This window comes from Lonchura striata, chromosome 10 (genome assembly GCF_050655825.1).
Source record: "Lonchura striata isolate lonStrDom1 chromosome 10, ASM5065582v1, whole genome shotgun sequence".
Lineage (NCBI taxonomy): Eukaryota > Metazoa > Chordata > Aves > Passeriformes > Estrildidae > Lonchura > Lonchura striata.
In genome coordinates, this window is record NC_140712.1 from 9,839,563 (window position 1) to 9,856,338 (window position 16,776).

The following is a 16,776-nucleotide window of genomic DNA, read 5'->3' on the forward strand; positions in this document are numbered from 1 at the left end:
CTAAGAGCAAAGAGTGAAATACTTTCACCCTCAGACTTATTGTTGGCATGGACTCTATGGGAGATCATTCCACTGAGTGTTAAAAATAAGCATGAAGAGAAGGGACCTCATCCCTGCCTGTCAGTGTGTGCAGGGAGCTGCAGAGGAGGGAGCAGGCTCTGCAATGGAACGAGGCAAGGGGCAGAAACTGAGAAACGCAAGTTCCACCTGAGCGTCAGGAAAAACTTCACTGCAGGTAACTGAGCACTGGATCAGGCTGCCCAGAGACGCTGGAGTGCATGGAGCTCTCACTGGAGCTATTCCACAACAACCCTGTGCCATGTGCTCTGGGATGACCCTGCTTGAGCAGGAGATTGGACCAGATGACCCTACTGAGGTCCCTTCCAACCCAAACCATTCTTGGACACAGTCTAAGTTAAAAACTTCCTACCTCTGGGTTACCACAGGCTTTGTGTCCTCCCTCTTTGCCAATCACAAGTTCAGAGTATAATTTCTACAATTTAAATGCCAAGATACATCCTCAATTTGTCAATAAATGCAGTTCCTCCTGCTCTAGATCCAGAGCTATTGTAACAGCAGACAAAGCTCTGGGCTATAGATTAAAGGGACTGTATAGTTACAGCACATGTCGAGTATTTTACACTGATATGTATCTGCCCACACCAAGAATCTTTCTTTTTAGAATAACAGAGTTCTATGGTAGGAAATAAGAGTAAAATCTACAGAAAACTCTCTGAACATCACCTTAGAAGTTCACAAAATATTTTAAAAATCAGAGAATAAAACCTACTCAAATTCAGAAGAAAATTTTAATATATACAAGATGTATATATCTATGTACCTGTATAAAAAAGGTAAACTACAACTTCAGTTTATGAACAGAGATTGCTTTCTCCTTCTTCTGTTTCTTCTTTAATTTGCTGGCATCTTTGATTTGCATTCTCACTTGATCTTGTAGCTGAGAAAAGAAGGCCTGGGATGATTTCAAGGCCTTGTCTTTACCTTCATCCTGCCATTGGATAAAACATTTGTTATAACCAAGAAACATACAAACACTACCATTATATTACTTACTAGTTACTCAAGCATAATGGTATTTCATTTAAAAAAGACCTGGTAACTGATTTTCAAAGGATATTGTTCACCACATTTTTATTCCACTCTTGCTATCTAAAGAAATAAATATTACATTATCTTCCTAAGCAGCAATTAGCCTGATAGGTAAGAGCAGACATCAAGAACAGACCCTTGTACATCATGAATTACAATAGGGTACCTGTATTTTGTGTTCTACTTGCCTTCTGAAAAAGTAAGTACAAACATCTGGAAGTAATGAAGTTATTTTTCCTATTAGTTTCTAATACTTCAAAATTTCAGAGATTTTTAGAGTTCTATCTAAAAGGCATCATAAGTGGTGCATGACTTTACTGTTTTATAGCATGCAAAACAATATCAATCTGATGAGATTATAGGGAAGGCTCCACAATAAGGGCAAAGTTAAACAGGCATATTGTATTACAAAACAGTTTAAGTTACCCAAAGCTTATACAGAACATAGAAACCTCAATGTGCATTCAAGCAATCCCACTTGATGAAGTGGAATGGCTTAAATACAGGAAATAAAGAAAATGTCTTAGTATTTGCAGAACATCACTTTGTAAACTTTTAAATAAACAGAAAAGTAGCACCTCACACAAAATCATTTCTGCCTGATGAACATGCTTTTATATAGAGTAATTGTATCATACAGCTTTTTCATATTTTTCCAACCTTATATTTGTAATTCTTTGGGAAAAAGTTTCCTTTCCTCTCTAGAGAAAAATTATCTGTCCTTGGGATTTTAGTCTTACCTTGAGCAGAGATGCTTTGCCTTCTTTGGTAAGCCTTTTTAATTTTGCTGCAGCAGCTTTTTTGCTAAGTTTCGTGCCTTGCTCTGGTTTCATCTTTTCAAGAAGCTTTTGACGTTTCTCCTTTTCCCTTCGCTTCATACGTTTACGGAGCTTTTTCCTTCTGAGTTCTCGTTTTTTGTCTGTGGGAGTCTTTTCTGCATCTGTTTTTACATCACCAGCTTTGTTCTTTTCCTAAATAGATTCATAACAGCGCAAAAGACAAGACTCACTTCACAGAACTCAAATCTATCTCAGCATTTCCATTATTTCAAGTGATAGCTCAGGATAAGGCAAAGGCCAAAAACTGACAAAAGCTGGGAAATGAGATTTGTACAACATGCTAATTGCTCTGCTCTAGTGTTGTTTAGCTTTTCCCCTCTCAACACCCATATAAATGTTGGGACAACAATGACCATCAAGTAACAGTTAAAATCAAAACCAAAGCATAGTAGTATGGCCTACTGGAGCCAAATAAAATTTACTCTTTCCCCAGATAGGAAAAAAAAAAGCAAAAAAAAAGCAAAAAAACCACCTCAGCCCTCAAAACCTCCCAAAAACCACAAATGCTAAAATTCTAGGCCAAAAAAGTCCACAAGGTGAGGAATCACCCATCAGGATGGGAAGGGCAGAATTCCCACTGATCTGACAGACAGTACATCCTTCTGTAACTACCTTATGCATTTTATATTTACCTTGATCTCCTCTGGTGCTAAGAGAGCAGCATCACTAACAGCAACTGGTGCTACTTCTTCCATACTTATAGCTGGAAGGTTCGAAACTATTTTAATTTCTGGCACCGGCTAGAAAGAAGGAGACACATTCAGGACTGAGCACAGCATCTCAGCAGCTGACAGACAACTGAAGATCACAAGTAGCTGGGCTTGTTTAGAGGCAATCGCAGTGCATTTAATATGAAATAAGAATTACCTCAGTAAACACCAATGTTTACTTTGCTTTCCATTTCTGGAATGTATTTTAAAGTAGCCAGTTCAAAAAAAAGGGAGAAAGCCCCCAGCTTTATGAAACTTATGCACTTACTGGTTTGGGTGTGAAGTGGAAATTACAAAGTGCATCCAGCTTCTGGAAGAGTGAATCCATCATTTCCTGAATTTCTTTGTGTTCAGGATTTTCTTCCTCTTCAGTCTTTTGCTGCATTAAAAATGCAATGTAACTGTAACACCATTCATAAGGCTATTTTACTTTAGCAAGACTAATAAGAACACAATTTACAATTCAGAGCTCTTTCACTGGTGAACACTCAGAGAAAGACTAAATTACTTCCAGTTGGAAAGTGTATTAATGAACACACAAGAGTACACAGTGTGAACTTCAAACCCAAAGGAAAGGCATTGTTTTTGTTACCTGGTGAAGTTTCATGTATTCTTGCTCGTAGATTTCAGCGAGACTCAGCTTACTCTTTTCATGATCCAAACTGATCCGCTTCTTGTAATCAAAAGCTTCCTCTTTGGGTTTTTCTTTTGGTACTACATCATCCCATGCCTGAGAAAGTCATAAAGTAATGACCAATTGCAACTACAGTGAAGTACCAGCTACATCTCTTTTAGAACATTTTTCAGTTATTTATTAAACATAAATTAACTAGTTTATGAACGTAGCTTCCCAGGACTCATCAAGTTTTGCACTTTTACTAAAAAAATAAAAAAGTAATAAAAGTTATAGCTCTACTCGAGCCCTTGGTTTTAGTGAATGAAGGCAACAACTATAACAAGTTACAAACTCTTCCCCATATTTTTAAATTCAAAGAACAGTAAGGCTCAACAAGCTGTGAGATACTAATATTCTGTCAGTAGCTTTGAAGCAAAATGAAGCAAACAACTGAATTTTGGACAGTGTGAGAATGCTCAGAGCACTAGTTGTGGTAACAGCCAAGACTTATAGACTGGCTTTATATTCCAAATAAACTCCTTACAGTTTTATCTGCAGTCTCTTTTGAAGTGCACCAAAACTTGGCACATAAAAGGGATATAAAAATAGGGCTCCTTAGAAATCTAAAGACATACAGTGAATATCAAGAAAAAAGAACAACCAGTCGCAGAAATTAAGATAATTCTACACCTAACATTGCAAATTATTCCAACTCATCCTTGGAATGTGCCCTGTGATTCAAGTCTATGAACAATGTAAGGAGGAACAGGTAGGATAATATTAACCTCATCCAATATTCTTTGTTTAATGAGATCTTCAAGCTGAAAAGTAGTTTCTTCTGTGATCACAGGTGCTGAAAGAAAAAGGTAAAGAATTTTAAGATTAATGTTTCTCTAGCAAGAAACAGGTCTTGTTCAATAAAGAATAAACTACACAAAAAGAAAGTAAAACCTTCACAAAAATGTAGCAATTGAAGGTGAAGTAAATAAATATAAGTAAAAGTAAGTCACATTACATAAGGCTGCTAAATTATTAGGTCTGCTACCAAAGTTACGAACTTTCAGGTAAATTAAAAACTAACAAAAAGAAATTATAGTTTTCTGTAGTTTCTACTGTGAAAATGCAGGGTGAAACAACCTCAAAATCAAATCAAGAAGTTTAACCTGGTCTCCTGTTACCCTGCTCTTGAATCACAGGTGTTTTCAGCAAGGTGAAAGGGCAGAATACCCAGCATGGTCTGGCACATGCTGTGAGCAAAGCCCTGTCCCTCTCCTTACCCATTCGGACTGCGTGGTCAAAAAGCACCGTTTCTTCCAAAAGGCTGTTCTCAGGGCGTTTCTGTCCAGTCACTTCTCCTTTCAGCTGCCAAGGTTTCTCCTCTAACAATGCTTCTTCCAAGCTTTTTATTTTTTTGCTCATCTGGAAAACACAATTTCCTACAAAGTTTAAAACAGAGCTCACTCGTAAACTTGCAGCAAGAAATTAATATTTATTTCAGGTACATGAGGGAATATATGATTGCAGATGTATCTATGTAGATAATACACATGTCTTCCTTAAATTTTAAATACCTTCTTTTTATTTGCTGGATTCTGAACAAATGAAACAACCAGTAAAACAAAAGTTATTTGCCACTGTTTTGAAGTATTAGCCAAATAAAATATGAACAAAACTCAAAGAAAACCAAAGCAAAATTACCTTTTCCTGTCTCTTCTCAAATGATGACTTTATTTCACTGGGACTGATGCCCTTCTCTAATTGCCCTTCAGCTACATCTTCTGTTTCACTGTCATCTGGCAAATTGAAAGTTACTTTTTTAGAAGCTTCTTTACTTCTCATGTGCTCCACCATTTCATCCATATCCTCAAACCTGTAACAACAACATTTAATATAAAAGTTGAGAAGCCTTTTTAATTTTTCACATTAAAGTATTTCAGCCTTTAGATGTTTACTTGCTACAAGTAACTTACAGTTTACAACAGGTTTCAGGGATCCCCCTAAAGGCAGAGGACACTAGGGAAACTTCTGGATAATAAAAATAACTTTGAACAACTCTTAAATGCTTTATTCAAATAAAGTTCAAGGGACAATATTTTAAAAAATTAAGTAAGCTGACAACATAAACCATGAACATACAACAGTTAACTGAGAATGGCACAGTGTGACCAGAGTGAGGGTGGAATTCTCAGTATTTTCTGCTTTACTTCTGTGTAAAATTATGAGAACATTTTACCTGCATTTTACTTACTCAGACATACTTCCTTCATTTTGCTCTTCCATGGCACTGTCTGCTTCCTCTTCCTGATCCTCTTCAGCATCATTAGCTACTAAATCATCATCACCATCATCATCATCAACTGGATCAAAGAAATCTTTGTATGTCATATCTCTTGAACTTTTTATTGGCTAAAAAGGTGAGAGGGAAAAAACAAACCAAACAACAAACCACAGCTGTTAAGACTGACAGAAATCAAAGAGCATCTTGTCTTTTAAAGTCTTTAGTGCCTGGGGAACAGCACTTCTTGTGCAACAGTAATTTAGGGTAGTGCAACAATAATTCAGGGTAGTGATGCCTTAACCTGTGGTAGAGGATCATAGTAAAACTGATTTCTTTTCCTGGTATTTTCAGTTCTCTACCACTTACACATACAGAAGTCAAGGAGCTGTACATTTTGCCAAATACTTGCTAGAATGCACACCGATTCCCTGGGTCTATTTCTTACTTGCTTGTGAGAATGTCTGGTAATACTGAATAATAATATACTTATTTTAGAATCAATTATTCATCAATTTAAGTTGTATCACAGTCACAAGGCATGTCCCTGGAAAAAGCCCTTTGCTCTTCACCAGCCACCTCAGTGATCCCTAATTGCCAGATGCTGATCTTTTCATTTGCTGGGTCCCCTATTCTGCAATTCTTCAAGGCCTCTGCTTTCCTGTGGGTATTATCTCTTCCTTTATTCATGTAAAAGCCCAAGGCCCATGTAAGGAGAGTCTGGAATAGCAGGATCCTATGTCCTTCTACACCAGGAAATTTTCTTACCAGATATTAATTGTTAAAGTAAAGCTTCAGAAGTAATCATTAGTTACACAAACAAATGTAACTTGGCAGTTTCTACAGAGTTAAACACTTTATGGTCATCCTAACAGATACCAGATTTTGATTTGAAGGAAAAAACTCACTTTGACTTTAGCTTCTTCTAAGTCTTCGTCATCATCTGAGAAAATGTCTTCAAAATAATTAATGTCATCTTCTTCTTCTTCTTTTTCCTTGTCTTCCTTCTCTGCATGTTCTAAAAAAGCTTCCATCTCAGCTAGCTTGAAAAACTTGTCATCCACTACAGATTTTCTTCCCTTCTTTCTCAGTGTGGTTTCCTTGGCTGTTTTAGCTTGTTGCTCCAGTGCTTCAATATCAAAGTCAATATCAGAATCCTCATCACTGTATTTCTGCATTACACTTTCTCTGAGTTTACTTTGCTTTTCTTTAGCTTTAGTTTTATCTTTTTCTTTATCTTTTGTATACACATTCATCTGTTCAGTTTCTGCTTCCATTATGTTGTCTTCCAACTCCTTGTCACTGCTGGTCTCTGCATCAGAGCCATCCTCTTCCTGGTCTGAGAGAAGGCAAAGATCTTCATCCTCGGCATCCCTTGCAATGGATTTCTTGAAGAAATCGAGAACTGCATTGTTCTGGAGCTCTAGTTGCTGCCAAATCTGTTCTTCATCAAACTTTTCTATCACCAGCTCTTTTAGAGGACCCCCACGAACTATGTTACTTCCTTTATTCAAATCGTAGAGAGTCTTTGTCATCGCCCTGAAGTCGGCAGCCAGCCCATCCTGCACACTGAGAGCAGAAAAATAAAAAAGCTTAACACTTTCCACTAAGTCAATCACACGGCTGCTCTTGTTGTAGCTGCTTTGGTTCTCTGGTGCTGCAGAACAGCACCTTTCAATAGCTACAGCTGCGGTTTAACTTTCCATACATCGCTTGGAGTACTGCTACAACAGTCACAGAAAAAAAATCACAAAATTATTAATCCTTTCAGCTTCATTACACTTCGTGTAGGAAGTAGCAGCTGGACAGAAAATCCCAGCTTTCTACAGCTGCATCTTACAATATGTTGATCTTATTTAAGCACTCCAGACATTTTGGGCAAGTAAACAGTACAGCACTAAACACCTCAATCGTCCAAGAGCCAGACCCCAGGTTTGAAAGACGTAACTGCGCTTCTCCACCGCCCCACTCCTCAACTGTTACACCTGGCTGGGTGTAAAAGGTTTTCCTCTAGGGCTACCAATGCCTCCCCCCGCCGCCCCGCGGTACCTGAGGAAGCACTCGGGGCGCGCCGCCGCCGCTCCCGCCACCCTGAGGCACGTCTGGATGCCCTGGAGCCCCGGGAGCCGCGGCACCGCCGCCATCGCCCCGCGCGCACGTGGGGCCCGCCCCGCCTCCGCCGCGCCCCGCGCTCAGGCCCGGCCGGCTCCGCGGCCGCCGCCAGGGTTCCGCGCACAGCGGAACTCTGCCCCGCCCCGCTTCCGAGCCGTGCCATCCCCGCCCCCTGAACCAGGCATCCCCGCCCCCTGGCCCAGCCCTCCGTTAGAAGCGCCTCGTTCTCCCAGAACCCCCAGCACAGTATGGCAGTCGTGCGTGGTGGCTGCTGGTTGCCGCCCTGGGAAGGGCGCGGTGTTGCTGCAGACTGGGATTTGCATCAGCACTGGGAAACCTGCTCTAAATATAGTGAAGGTACATTCATCTCACTTCACGGTTTTGAATCTCTGACCTAGATGCAAGGGCTGTTTTAGAACTGCACATTTCCAGCTGATTCTGCCGGTAAAACACCTGATCTTACCTGGTGTCTACAAGTTCAGGCTAACGATGTGCACACACACACACACACCTTTCACCATCCACACAGCACTGCCCAGTGCTCTGCAAGTCCCCTCTTACATCATGTAGTTTCTTAAGGTTTATTTTGTAAAGTAAAGTTAAGCCCTACACCCACAGACCCTTGTGTTTCCAGCCACCCACACAGCCTTCTGCAACTTGATCCAAAACTGTGACTACTAACCTTTTAACTTCAATACTTCTCCTGCCTCTGCCGCTTTCATGTTTCTTTCCTACCAACATATAAAGCCTTTTCAGTGCAAAGAATGCCCTGCAATGCCACAAATTAAGATTTGAAGTGGCACAAGCTGTTTATCTACTTAGGCTGTATCTCAGCTAGTTGCATTGTGCTATGCCTGACACAGCAAGACTGCAGCATCAGCAGACAGCCTGCTCACTGTCCTGAGTCTCTCTGGCACAACGCTTCATGGCATCCCCGTCTGTATCAGGAAGAGCGCGGCCAGCAGGACCAGGGAAGTGATTGTTCCCCTGTATTCTGCACTGGTAAGGCCACCCGTGAGTTCTGGACCTCTCAGCTCAGGAAGGACATTGTGAGATGCTGGAGCAAGTCCAGAGAATGGCAACAAAGCTGGAAAAGTCAGATGAGGAGTGGCTGAGGGAGCTGGGGGGCCTGAGCCTGGAGAAAAGGAGGCTTGGGGTGACCTTATTGCCCCCTATAACTTCCTACACCAGGAGGGTCCAGCCAGACACCCTCCTGGTGTCACTTGTCCTGGCAACAGGACAAGAGGACATGGTCTCAAGCTGCACCAGGGGACAGGTTGGACATCAGAAGAAATTTTTTTTCTCAGAAGGGGTGATTAGATACTTGAATGCACTGCCTAGGGAGGTGGTGGAGTTACCTAGGGAGGTCTGGATGTGGCACTTAGAGCTCTGGTTTAGATGACATGTTCAGTAATAGGTTGGACTCGATGATCTCGGTCGTCTTGTCCAACCTAACTGATTCTGTGGGATTTGCTCAGAAAACTTCCTCGGCAAATGCCGCTTCCTACCGCAGCGCTCTTCGGCACGCTGTCTCCGAGGCCCGGGCAGCGCCGGCCCGGCCCCCGCGAGGCTCCAATGGCGCGGCGCGGCGGGCCCGGCCCCCGGCGAGGCTCGGCGCTGCCGCGCGGAGGGCGCCGGGGGCGGCGCCGCCGCGGCCGAGCGGGCGGAGATGGCGGCGGCGCTGCGGCGCGGAGCGGCCGGTAACGCGGGGCGGCGAGCGGGGCGGCGGGAAGGAGGGGCGGCGGGAGCGCGGGCGGCGGGCGCGGGGCTCGGTGTGCGCTCCGGCCTGGCGGATCTCCCCGGGAGAGCTCCGCAGGCCGAACGAAGCTGCCGCTTCTGCAATAAAAACAAGTTCTCCCGATCCAGCTGACGGGCGCATTAACCACTGACATTAGCTGCGTAGGGTAAACTTAGAGAGCAAACGCCAAGCCTAAAGTGCAAGGAGGAACTTGTCTTTTTGATGTGTGGTTTGGAGGTAAAATTCAAAATAATTTGCCGTTTATGGTAATAACCTGTACTGTTCACTCTGGTAGGGTAGGTTTAACTCACAATACCTAAAACATTTTACTTGGTAGCCCCAGACCAGGAGAAAAGTGAATGAGAGGCTCAATGCTGTCAGTGATCGATCAGTAGGATATTGGGAATGAAAACAGCTTCGTATGACTACACTTTGAAGGAGGGAACAAAAGCCACAGCACACTGAGACTCAGTTCCCTTGGGCTGTGGAGCCCATCTAATTCCCAAAAGCTCCATCCAGCACAGCAGAGCAGTACTGTGAGCCCAGTTAGTCTCCAGAGTTCCCAGGATGCTCACACCACCTTGAAATTGCTGGAATTTAAGAATGACCATACTATGCCCTTTTCTCCATTTGACCCAGAGAGTGAACACACAGCCCCTATGTGCCAGATTGGTAACAGCATCCTCTCCATGCTTTGGGAGTTTGTCACCACCTGAAAAGAGTGACGATAAAGCAGTGCCCATGACAAGGTTCTTGCTGCAACCCACTGTTGTAAAACCTTCCCATAGAGAACGTGACTGAATTCAGTTTGGTTTGGCTTGTATTTGATTCCTTAGTTTCCTTGATTAGGTTAATGAGCACTAATCCACATCAGAAGCAAAAAACGAGGCTACGAATAAACATTTGAACTTGTTACTTTATAATCTGCTCGGTTGAAGAATGTAGCCCTTACTTGGTACAACTGTATATTTAAACTCTGATGTGCATACTACAAGTAAATGAGTCAATCATCAATAGAATGATCCCCAAATAGATAAATTTAAAAATATTCTTCAAATGAAGCTGAAGAAAGTTATATACTATAGAACTAGTTTTGTGATGCATATATAAATACAAGTGTTTCTTTCCTGGAAACGTGGAGATGATGGGGTTTCAATCTGAAGTTTGCTGAAAAGCTTTCTTTTTCACTGCAGGGCCATTTTTGATTATTGGGTTAGAAGAAGATTAGAATTTTAAGTAATCTATATAGTTACTGATCTAGATAATGTAAGAAAAACAAACGCTTTTTGTTTAACCTCAGTCAATTAAATTATGGATTTAAAATTAACACTCTATGCATCTGACTAGAGCTAGGACTTCATAAAATAAGCGCTTATATGAGTGAGTATTTAAGTATCTTTGACTTTACAAGAATCCTAGGAATATACTTCACTTTTTCAGTCTATTGTCTTCCCAGGAAACAGCACAAGAAATCAAATATTTCTGGGGCAGAACCCATAAGAAAGAGCATTTTCTATTATTTTTTCTAGTGCTTCACAAATAGCTGAGTAACAAACAGTCAGTGTCTTTGTCTATTTACTTGAAATAGAAAAAAAAACAAATTAAATTACAATAACTGTGTGGTCATATGTGCCCTGTGTAAAGTGCAACAAGAACTACAGATGTCAGATGTAAAATAATGGAAAAATCCTTGCCTTCCCATTAGTAAAGACTGCTTGAAAAAATATCTACATTAGTAGTATTTCTGTTGAACTGCAGTCTGTTAATATTTGGAAGAAAAAATAAAACAGTAAAAGGCTCTGGAACACATAATAAATTATATAGTAAGGGATCCTTCTCTTTCAAAGGATTTTTCTTATTTAGAGAATACTGCCTTCCTCCAAGTGGAAAAATATCTCTTGCTTCAGCAAGAATGTCTTAAGAAATTACAGTACAAAATGGAGCTACTTCAGTAGAAGCTTAGGTGGGCAGGAAAGACTGTATAGCAGATATTGGGGGGTTGTTAGTTTTGTAACACATTTATTTGCTCTGGTTAATTGTCAAGCCCTATACTAGTTAATTAGCCATGCCTTTAATCATGCACCTTATGCATTTGAGGCACTGCACAGTGCTGCTCCCTCACAGAATAACATGATTCACCCTGATTCAGCTGCATTGACATGGCAAGTGTTTCCACAAAATAGTTTATGCACAGACATTTGAAAAACAATTTTTTTTTCATGTGGAAATTTCAAAGGGATTTTTTTTAACATGTAAGAAGTTGAAAAGCAGTTGCTGTCCTATACCAGTATGATAGCCTAAAGGTACCAAGTGAAAGAATTGTCCAGAGCTTCTGGCTGTGATGAAGGAGATGATAGGATGGACTGTGTGAAAGCCTGGCAAGAAATACTGCAGGGCAGTTACTTGCAGCACTGGAAAAGTTTCTGTAAATACTTAATGTAGGATGTTGATTTATTATCACAAAAAATTGTGAATAGACTTATTTTTGTGATACTGAGTCCTTGCTAATATGCACATTGCATGTTGGAATTTTAAGTGTCAAATACATGCAAAGATTTCTTCCTCCATCCCAGCACCATGCTCAGAAAGACTTAGGTTTAAGGATTTATCAGTGTTTGAAGAAAAATTAACTGATAGCCGTAGAATCTTGAATTCCTGTGGAATGGTAGCTCTCAGTTCCTGTGAAGCAAAGCTGATTTAATTAATTACAGCTATTACTGACCTTACAGAGCACCAAGAGCCCAGACAGGCTATCTATCCTCAGTGTGTTGCAAAGCATCCAGAATCTCAGTGCATCACTGGCACAATATCTTAGCGAAATAGCACATTTGTGACTTTAACGGAAAGAACACCTCAAAGACTCCCAAAAGGATAAGATGCCTCTAGCTTGGCCTTGAGGCATTGGGAGCTCTGACTTGGCCTAAAGCAAACTGGCATGGAATTATAATGTAGCTTTTATGAATATGTCTTTTAATCTAATTCTAATTTTGGTTCTAGAAACAGCTGATACTATAAAAATTTCTCCCCACCCCCAGTCCCTCTAGATTTTGGTACTGACAGATTGATTTTTAAGGTAATTAATTTGCAAGTACCCTCATTTTTTATCTTTATTTTTTGTGACCTTTTTGTTTATTTCCTATAATTTTGAGATGTATAGGCATATCCGTATTTCTTTCTTCATTTCTTAAGAAGCTCTGAAAATTTCAAAAGTCACTTTTAAACACATTATGCAGTTGGCCTTTACAATTGGTCCTGTTTTCCTCTTTTCAACAGGTATATGTAAAGATTTACAGCAAATTTGAGTCAGCTTTGGGTTTTTATTTATTACTCTTTTAATAGGTCTGAATATTTACTTAGTCTGAAAACAAAGTAACTGTTTCCTTGCTCTCAGCCTACCCTGAGCATTGCACAAGGGTGTGCCAATGACTTGGCAGCTCTGCAGGCCTTTACAGGGGAAAGAGCAGGCACTGGGACTTTCTCAAAAGCATGGTGTCAGTGCTATTCACTTGCTTTTCAGGGCTTCTTAGCAGGCTGCAGACTTCTGCTCCCACAGTACAAACTCTCTCCTCATCAAAGTCCTTCTCACAAAACATTCCAAGCTGTTTGTGGAAACTGGGCCGACTTAATCACGTGGCAATTGCAGTGCCTGATTTGGAGAAAGCTCAGTCCTTGTATAAAGATGTGTTAGGAGCCCAGGTGAGTGAGACTGTTGCTCTTCCTGAACATGGTGTCTACACTGTTTTTGTGGCGCTGGGAAATACCAAGCTGGAACTTCTACATCCGTTAGGAGAGAAAAGTCCCATTGCAAGCTTCCTGCAAAAAAACAAGACTGGAGGAATGCATCATATCTGCATTGAGGTATTTTAACGTAATATTTATTGTAATAAGATAGATACATTCAAGTATGCATATTTTAATAAGCTTGACCTGTGTCAAGAACTAACATATAAGGTTGTCATATTTCTCTCTTATACAAAGGAAAATTTAAACAGATGTTTTGATGGGTGAATTGTTTCAAACAGGTAAATATTTTAAGAAGAAATTAAATTATTCCTGACCAGATACAATATAATACCTGCAGTGAAAACCATGCTGGACACAGTAGAATCAGAGAGCAATCCAAGCCTGGTACTCATCTAATATGGATGCACCCAAAGGGATGCAGGGGTTCATTCCATCTGAGCCCAGACTCCTCTTCAGGCCACCTCTGCAGGACAGGAGCAGCAGCTGCTGTGGCTTTTCTGCTCAGGGGAAGAATCTGGAGGGGGCCGTGTCACATGTGGCCTTTCTAGTTTAGATAAGTTGACAGTCATTCCTTTTTGTTTTGCAGTCTGGTAGTTGTGTGTAAGAAGAGTTGTAGTGAGTTTGGATTATTCATGAACAAAACTACTGCAAATGGGTAGGAATTAAGTGATGCCTGTTTCTCTGGATTAAAGCTAGGAATTTCCTTCTTCCCTACCATGGCATTGGGAGATGAGTTTATTCACCAAATTATGTCCAGACACCTCAGCCTTCAAAAATAGCAGTGATATATTATTTTAATTCTAGGTCTTTATTGATTACTGACTATTGAATTTTCTGAACTGAGGGTAAATATTATTATTTCAAAAAAAGAATGCATTTAAATTTTAGGAAAATTCAAATTTCATTAGATGACATGACATCAGAACTTCAGATCACATTGCACAGTAAAGGCATATTTTTGTTAATTACATATTTTTGTAGAAAATTGTACTGAAATACTGTTTTAATGGCTATTATAGTTAAGCTCAATAGGAAGACCACATCTGGATATATTTTTTATTATTCCAAGCTTTTTTCCTTAGGAAACTTTATGAACCTTTACCTACTCAGAAGGAGAATACATAAATCTAAAGGGGCTTTTACCTTCTGCCCACTGTAATCCCCTTTTCACCAGCATTTAATGAGTCAGTCCTCTGTCATTACTTATAAAGGCAGGTATTTTTCTTTATTGCAGTTATTGAGAGCAGAAAGTAATGCAGAATTTAGATTATTTATGGAGTCCTTATGAAGTAACAACAAAAAAATGCTTTGTGCATGAGTGATTTTGTTTATTAATTTCTTAAATATTGCACAATCCATTTAAATTGTATTTTATAAAATCTTCAAATAACAAATGCAAGTTCCTGTTGTATTTTTAACACTAGATGTTTTAAAATGGTTTATAACTTATTTTCAGAATTATATTAGAATTTAGAAATAACATTTCAGTAAGGAATTGTTATTGCTCCTAAATGTAAAATCTGCATAATACAGTGCAATATGTTAATTTGTGTGAACTGTATCTTTTTTAAAAGGTTGATGACATAAAAGCGGCTATGACAGAACTGAAGAAAAAAAAGATACGAATATTGAGTGAAGAGCCAAAAATAGGTGCACATGGCAAACCTGTGATTTTTCTTCACCCTAAAGATTGCCATGGAGTCCTTGTGGAACTTGAGCAAGCTTGAGCTGCAATATTCATAAATTAAACAATAGAAGAATTGTGAAGTTCCTGAGCTGGTGCTGGGAATATTGATGTGGCATTCAGTCTTTACAAGTTCATTGAAGTTCCCATGGATGAAGTACAGCTTTTGAGCACTGAAATAGTGCTACAGATTTAAGGTCTGTCTTTGCTGGTGTTGCTGATCTAATACATTGGCATTTCTTAAATTCTCTGTGATTCTACGCACAAATAAATGAGCTAAGTTACATATGTACAATAGTAATTTATCTTTTGTTGCCTGTTTGCAGCAAGATCTTACCTCTGTAGCCAAAGAAACTATACAGTTTCTAGGTCAAGCTGCATTATTTTGCTCTACATTTCAGAGCAGAGACCCACTTCCCAGTGACAACAATATAGCTTAGACATTTTTCTTTAGAAATAAAGGCAAACAAAGAATGTTTTCTCTTCTCACCATTCACCATCTGTGCATCACACTGATTGATTGGTTCATGCAATAAAAAAACCTACATATTATTGTATGGATGTCTGCAATTAGTAAATAAGTTTTTATTGGCATAACAATTACTGCCAAGGAAGTTACCATGCATAAATCATCATTTAGTTGTTTTATGAACTTTGTGGATATGCAGGCAATGCAAGAAGAGAACCTGAAAGCTACTTGCCTGATATATATTTCATATTGTAAGGCAGTTGTGACATTTTAGTTTTTTCATTTTTAGGATTTTTAATTTTTTTCCCCAAGCTTTCTCCATAGAAGGACATCTTGAAGAGACATGAATAAGGTTTTCCTGTGCAGAAGCACTTACAAAATCATTGGCAAACACACTCCACGTAAGTCTTGCTTCTGTACACAGTTTTTTAGCATTAAAGACCATGCCAGTATGCTGATGTCACAGCCTGCAGGCAGTTTTGTTAAGTTATTTATGAACAGACTTCACTTTATTGGTGTATATTACCCAAGCAGTCTTTTCCTGAGACTTTTTTTTATAGGTTTGTTTTGACATTTCAACTGTAGAAATAGAAGACTTGCTATTTCTTTCATTTTCTCAAGCCTTAAAAAGTCATACTTTCCTAGCTTAACTACAGTCTGAATTTTAAATTTTCCTACATCTCTGCATATGCAGTAAGAGCCTTCAGCTTGATACAAAGATGATCTTAGTCTAGGCAACTTTTTACTTAATGGAATTATTTGTAATGTGTGTCATGTTTGCAACAACAAAATACAAATGTAATGTTGACCTGTTAAACATGTTTTTAAAGACATTGACATTTCCTCATGAATTTTACTTCTGAAAAAATCTCTACAAAGCCATGATTTTTTTCTTTTAACAAGATAGTGTTGTACCCAAAATAAATACTCCTTCTCTCCTATTTTAAGAAAAACACAGCCTTCCACAGGATTCCTACATTTCATCAAATCACTGTTTAGAGAGTAGTTTGTGATCTAAATTCTAAACGGTTTAAATTTAGAAATCATAAGGCTCATGAAGGAAATGCAGAAGGATTTAATATTCCTGAAATCTGATTTGGTCATTCTAAGAGATAGTCTTTGAGCAAAGCTGCTCTTGTCTTTCTGTCAAAGACAAGGAGGCACTTTTTTCTGCAAAAAAATACCAATAGAAATACCAATACTAAAAGCCTCACTGGTTATGATAATTGAATAGAAGTCTTTAAACCAAATATCCTTATTTTGGTGCAACAGAAACAGCCCTCCCATGGTTCATTCTCCATTTCTTTGTCTGAAGGAGATAGACTTCTGTGTATGACATCTATCAACATATCAGAGTAAGCAGCTTGAGGTAGTGTCACAGCATATGTCAGAGTTGCGACAGCCACAATACACAGAGTACCCCCATTGAATTTTAGAAGGCTTTAAGCATTCCCCCACAGAGAGCAACACCATATCACT

The 16,776-nt window shown here is 39.6% G+C and overlaps 3 protein-coding genes across 4 annotated transcripts in view; 2 read left to right on the plus strand and 1 right to left on the minus strand.

Annotated features, from left to right (window-relative positions):
* Positions 1-790: 790 nt before the first annotated feature.
* On the minus strand, positions 791-7,710 carry MPHOSPH10 (M-phase phosphoprotein 10). Its single transcript, XM_021554216.4, has 11 exons — positions 7,600-7,710; positions 6,459-7,119; positions 5,524-5,681; positions 4,974-5,145; positions 4,553-4,694; positions 4,061-4,128; positions 3,252-3,389; positions 2,928-3,038; positions 2,582-2,689; positions 1,851-2,081; positions 791-1,009 (listed from the first exon to the last, which is right to left on the minus strand). Exons 1-11 carry the CDS (start codon positions 7,692-7,694, stop codon positions 860-862), a joined length of 2,034 nt encoding a protein of 677 aa, XP_021409891.4. The 5' UTR covers positions 7,695-7,710; the 3' UTR covers positions 791-859.
* A 172-nt stretch (positions 7,711-7,882) lies between these two features.
* On the plus strand, positions 7,883-15,123 carry MCEE (methylmalonyl-CoA epimerase). Of its 2 annotated transcripts, none has more exons than XM_085588692.1 (3): positions 7,883-8,019; positions 12,918-13,258; positions 14,719-15,123. In XM_085588692.1, exons 1-3 carry the CDS (start codon positions 7,911-7,913, stop codon positions 14,869-14,871), a joined length of 603 nt encoding a protein of 200 aa, XP_085444818.1. In that variant the 5' UTR covers positions 7,883-7,910; the 3' UTR covers positions 14,872-15,123. The 2 variants fall into 2 exon arrangements, with proteins under 2 accessions (XP_085444818.1, XP_021387747.2); XM_021532072.4 differs by lacking the exon at positions 7,883-8,019 and adding an exon at positions 9,314-9,362.
* APBA2 (amyloid beta precursor protein binding family A member 2) overlaps positions 9,314-16,776 on the plus strand; it is a 98,959-nt gene continuing 91,496 nt past the window's right edge. The window contains exon 1 of the mRNA XM_085588681.1: positions 9,314-9,362. The gene's annotated coding sequence lies outside the window, so the exon portion shown is untranslated. The remainder of the gene's footprint in view (positions 9,363-16,776) is intronic.

Excerpts from the sequence above, each read along its gene's own strand:
- MPHOSPH10 (XM_021554216.4), bottom strand. The coding sequence starts at position 7,694 with ATGGCGGCGGTGCCGCGGCTCCCGGGGCTCCAGGGCATCCAGACGTGC. Across the intron at positions 4,129-4,552 it reads TGACCACGCAGTCCGAATGG|CACCTGTGATCACAGAAGAA; the intron begins GTAAGGAGAGGG and ends TTTTTCTTTCAG. Across the intron at positions 3,390-4,060 it reads AACAAAGAATATTGGATGAG|GCATGGGATGATGTAGTACC; the intron begins GTTAATATTATC and ends TGACTTTCTCAG.
- MCEE (XM_085588692.1), top strand. The coding sequence starts at position 7,911 with ATGGCAGTCGTGCGTGGTGGCTGCTGGTTGCCGCCCTGGGAAGGGCGC. Across the intron at positions 8,020-12,917 it reads CTGCTCTAAATATAGTGAAG|GGCTTCTTAGCAGGCTGCAG; the intron begins GTACATTCATCT and ends CTTGCTTTTCAG. Across the intron at positions 13,259-14,718 it reads TGCATCATATCTGCATTGAG|GTTGATGACATAAAAGCGGC; the intron begins GTATTTTAACGT and ends CTTTTTTAAAAG.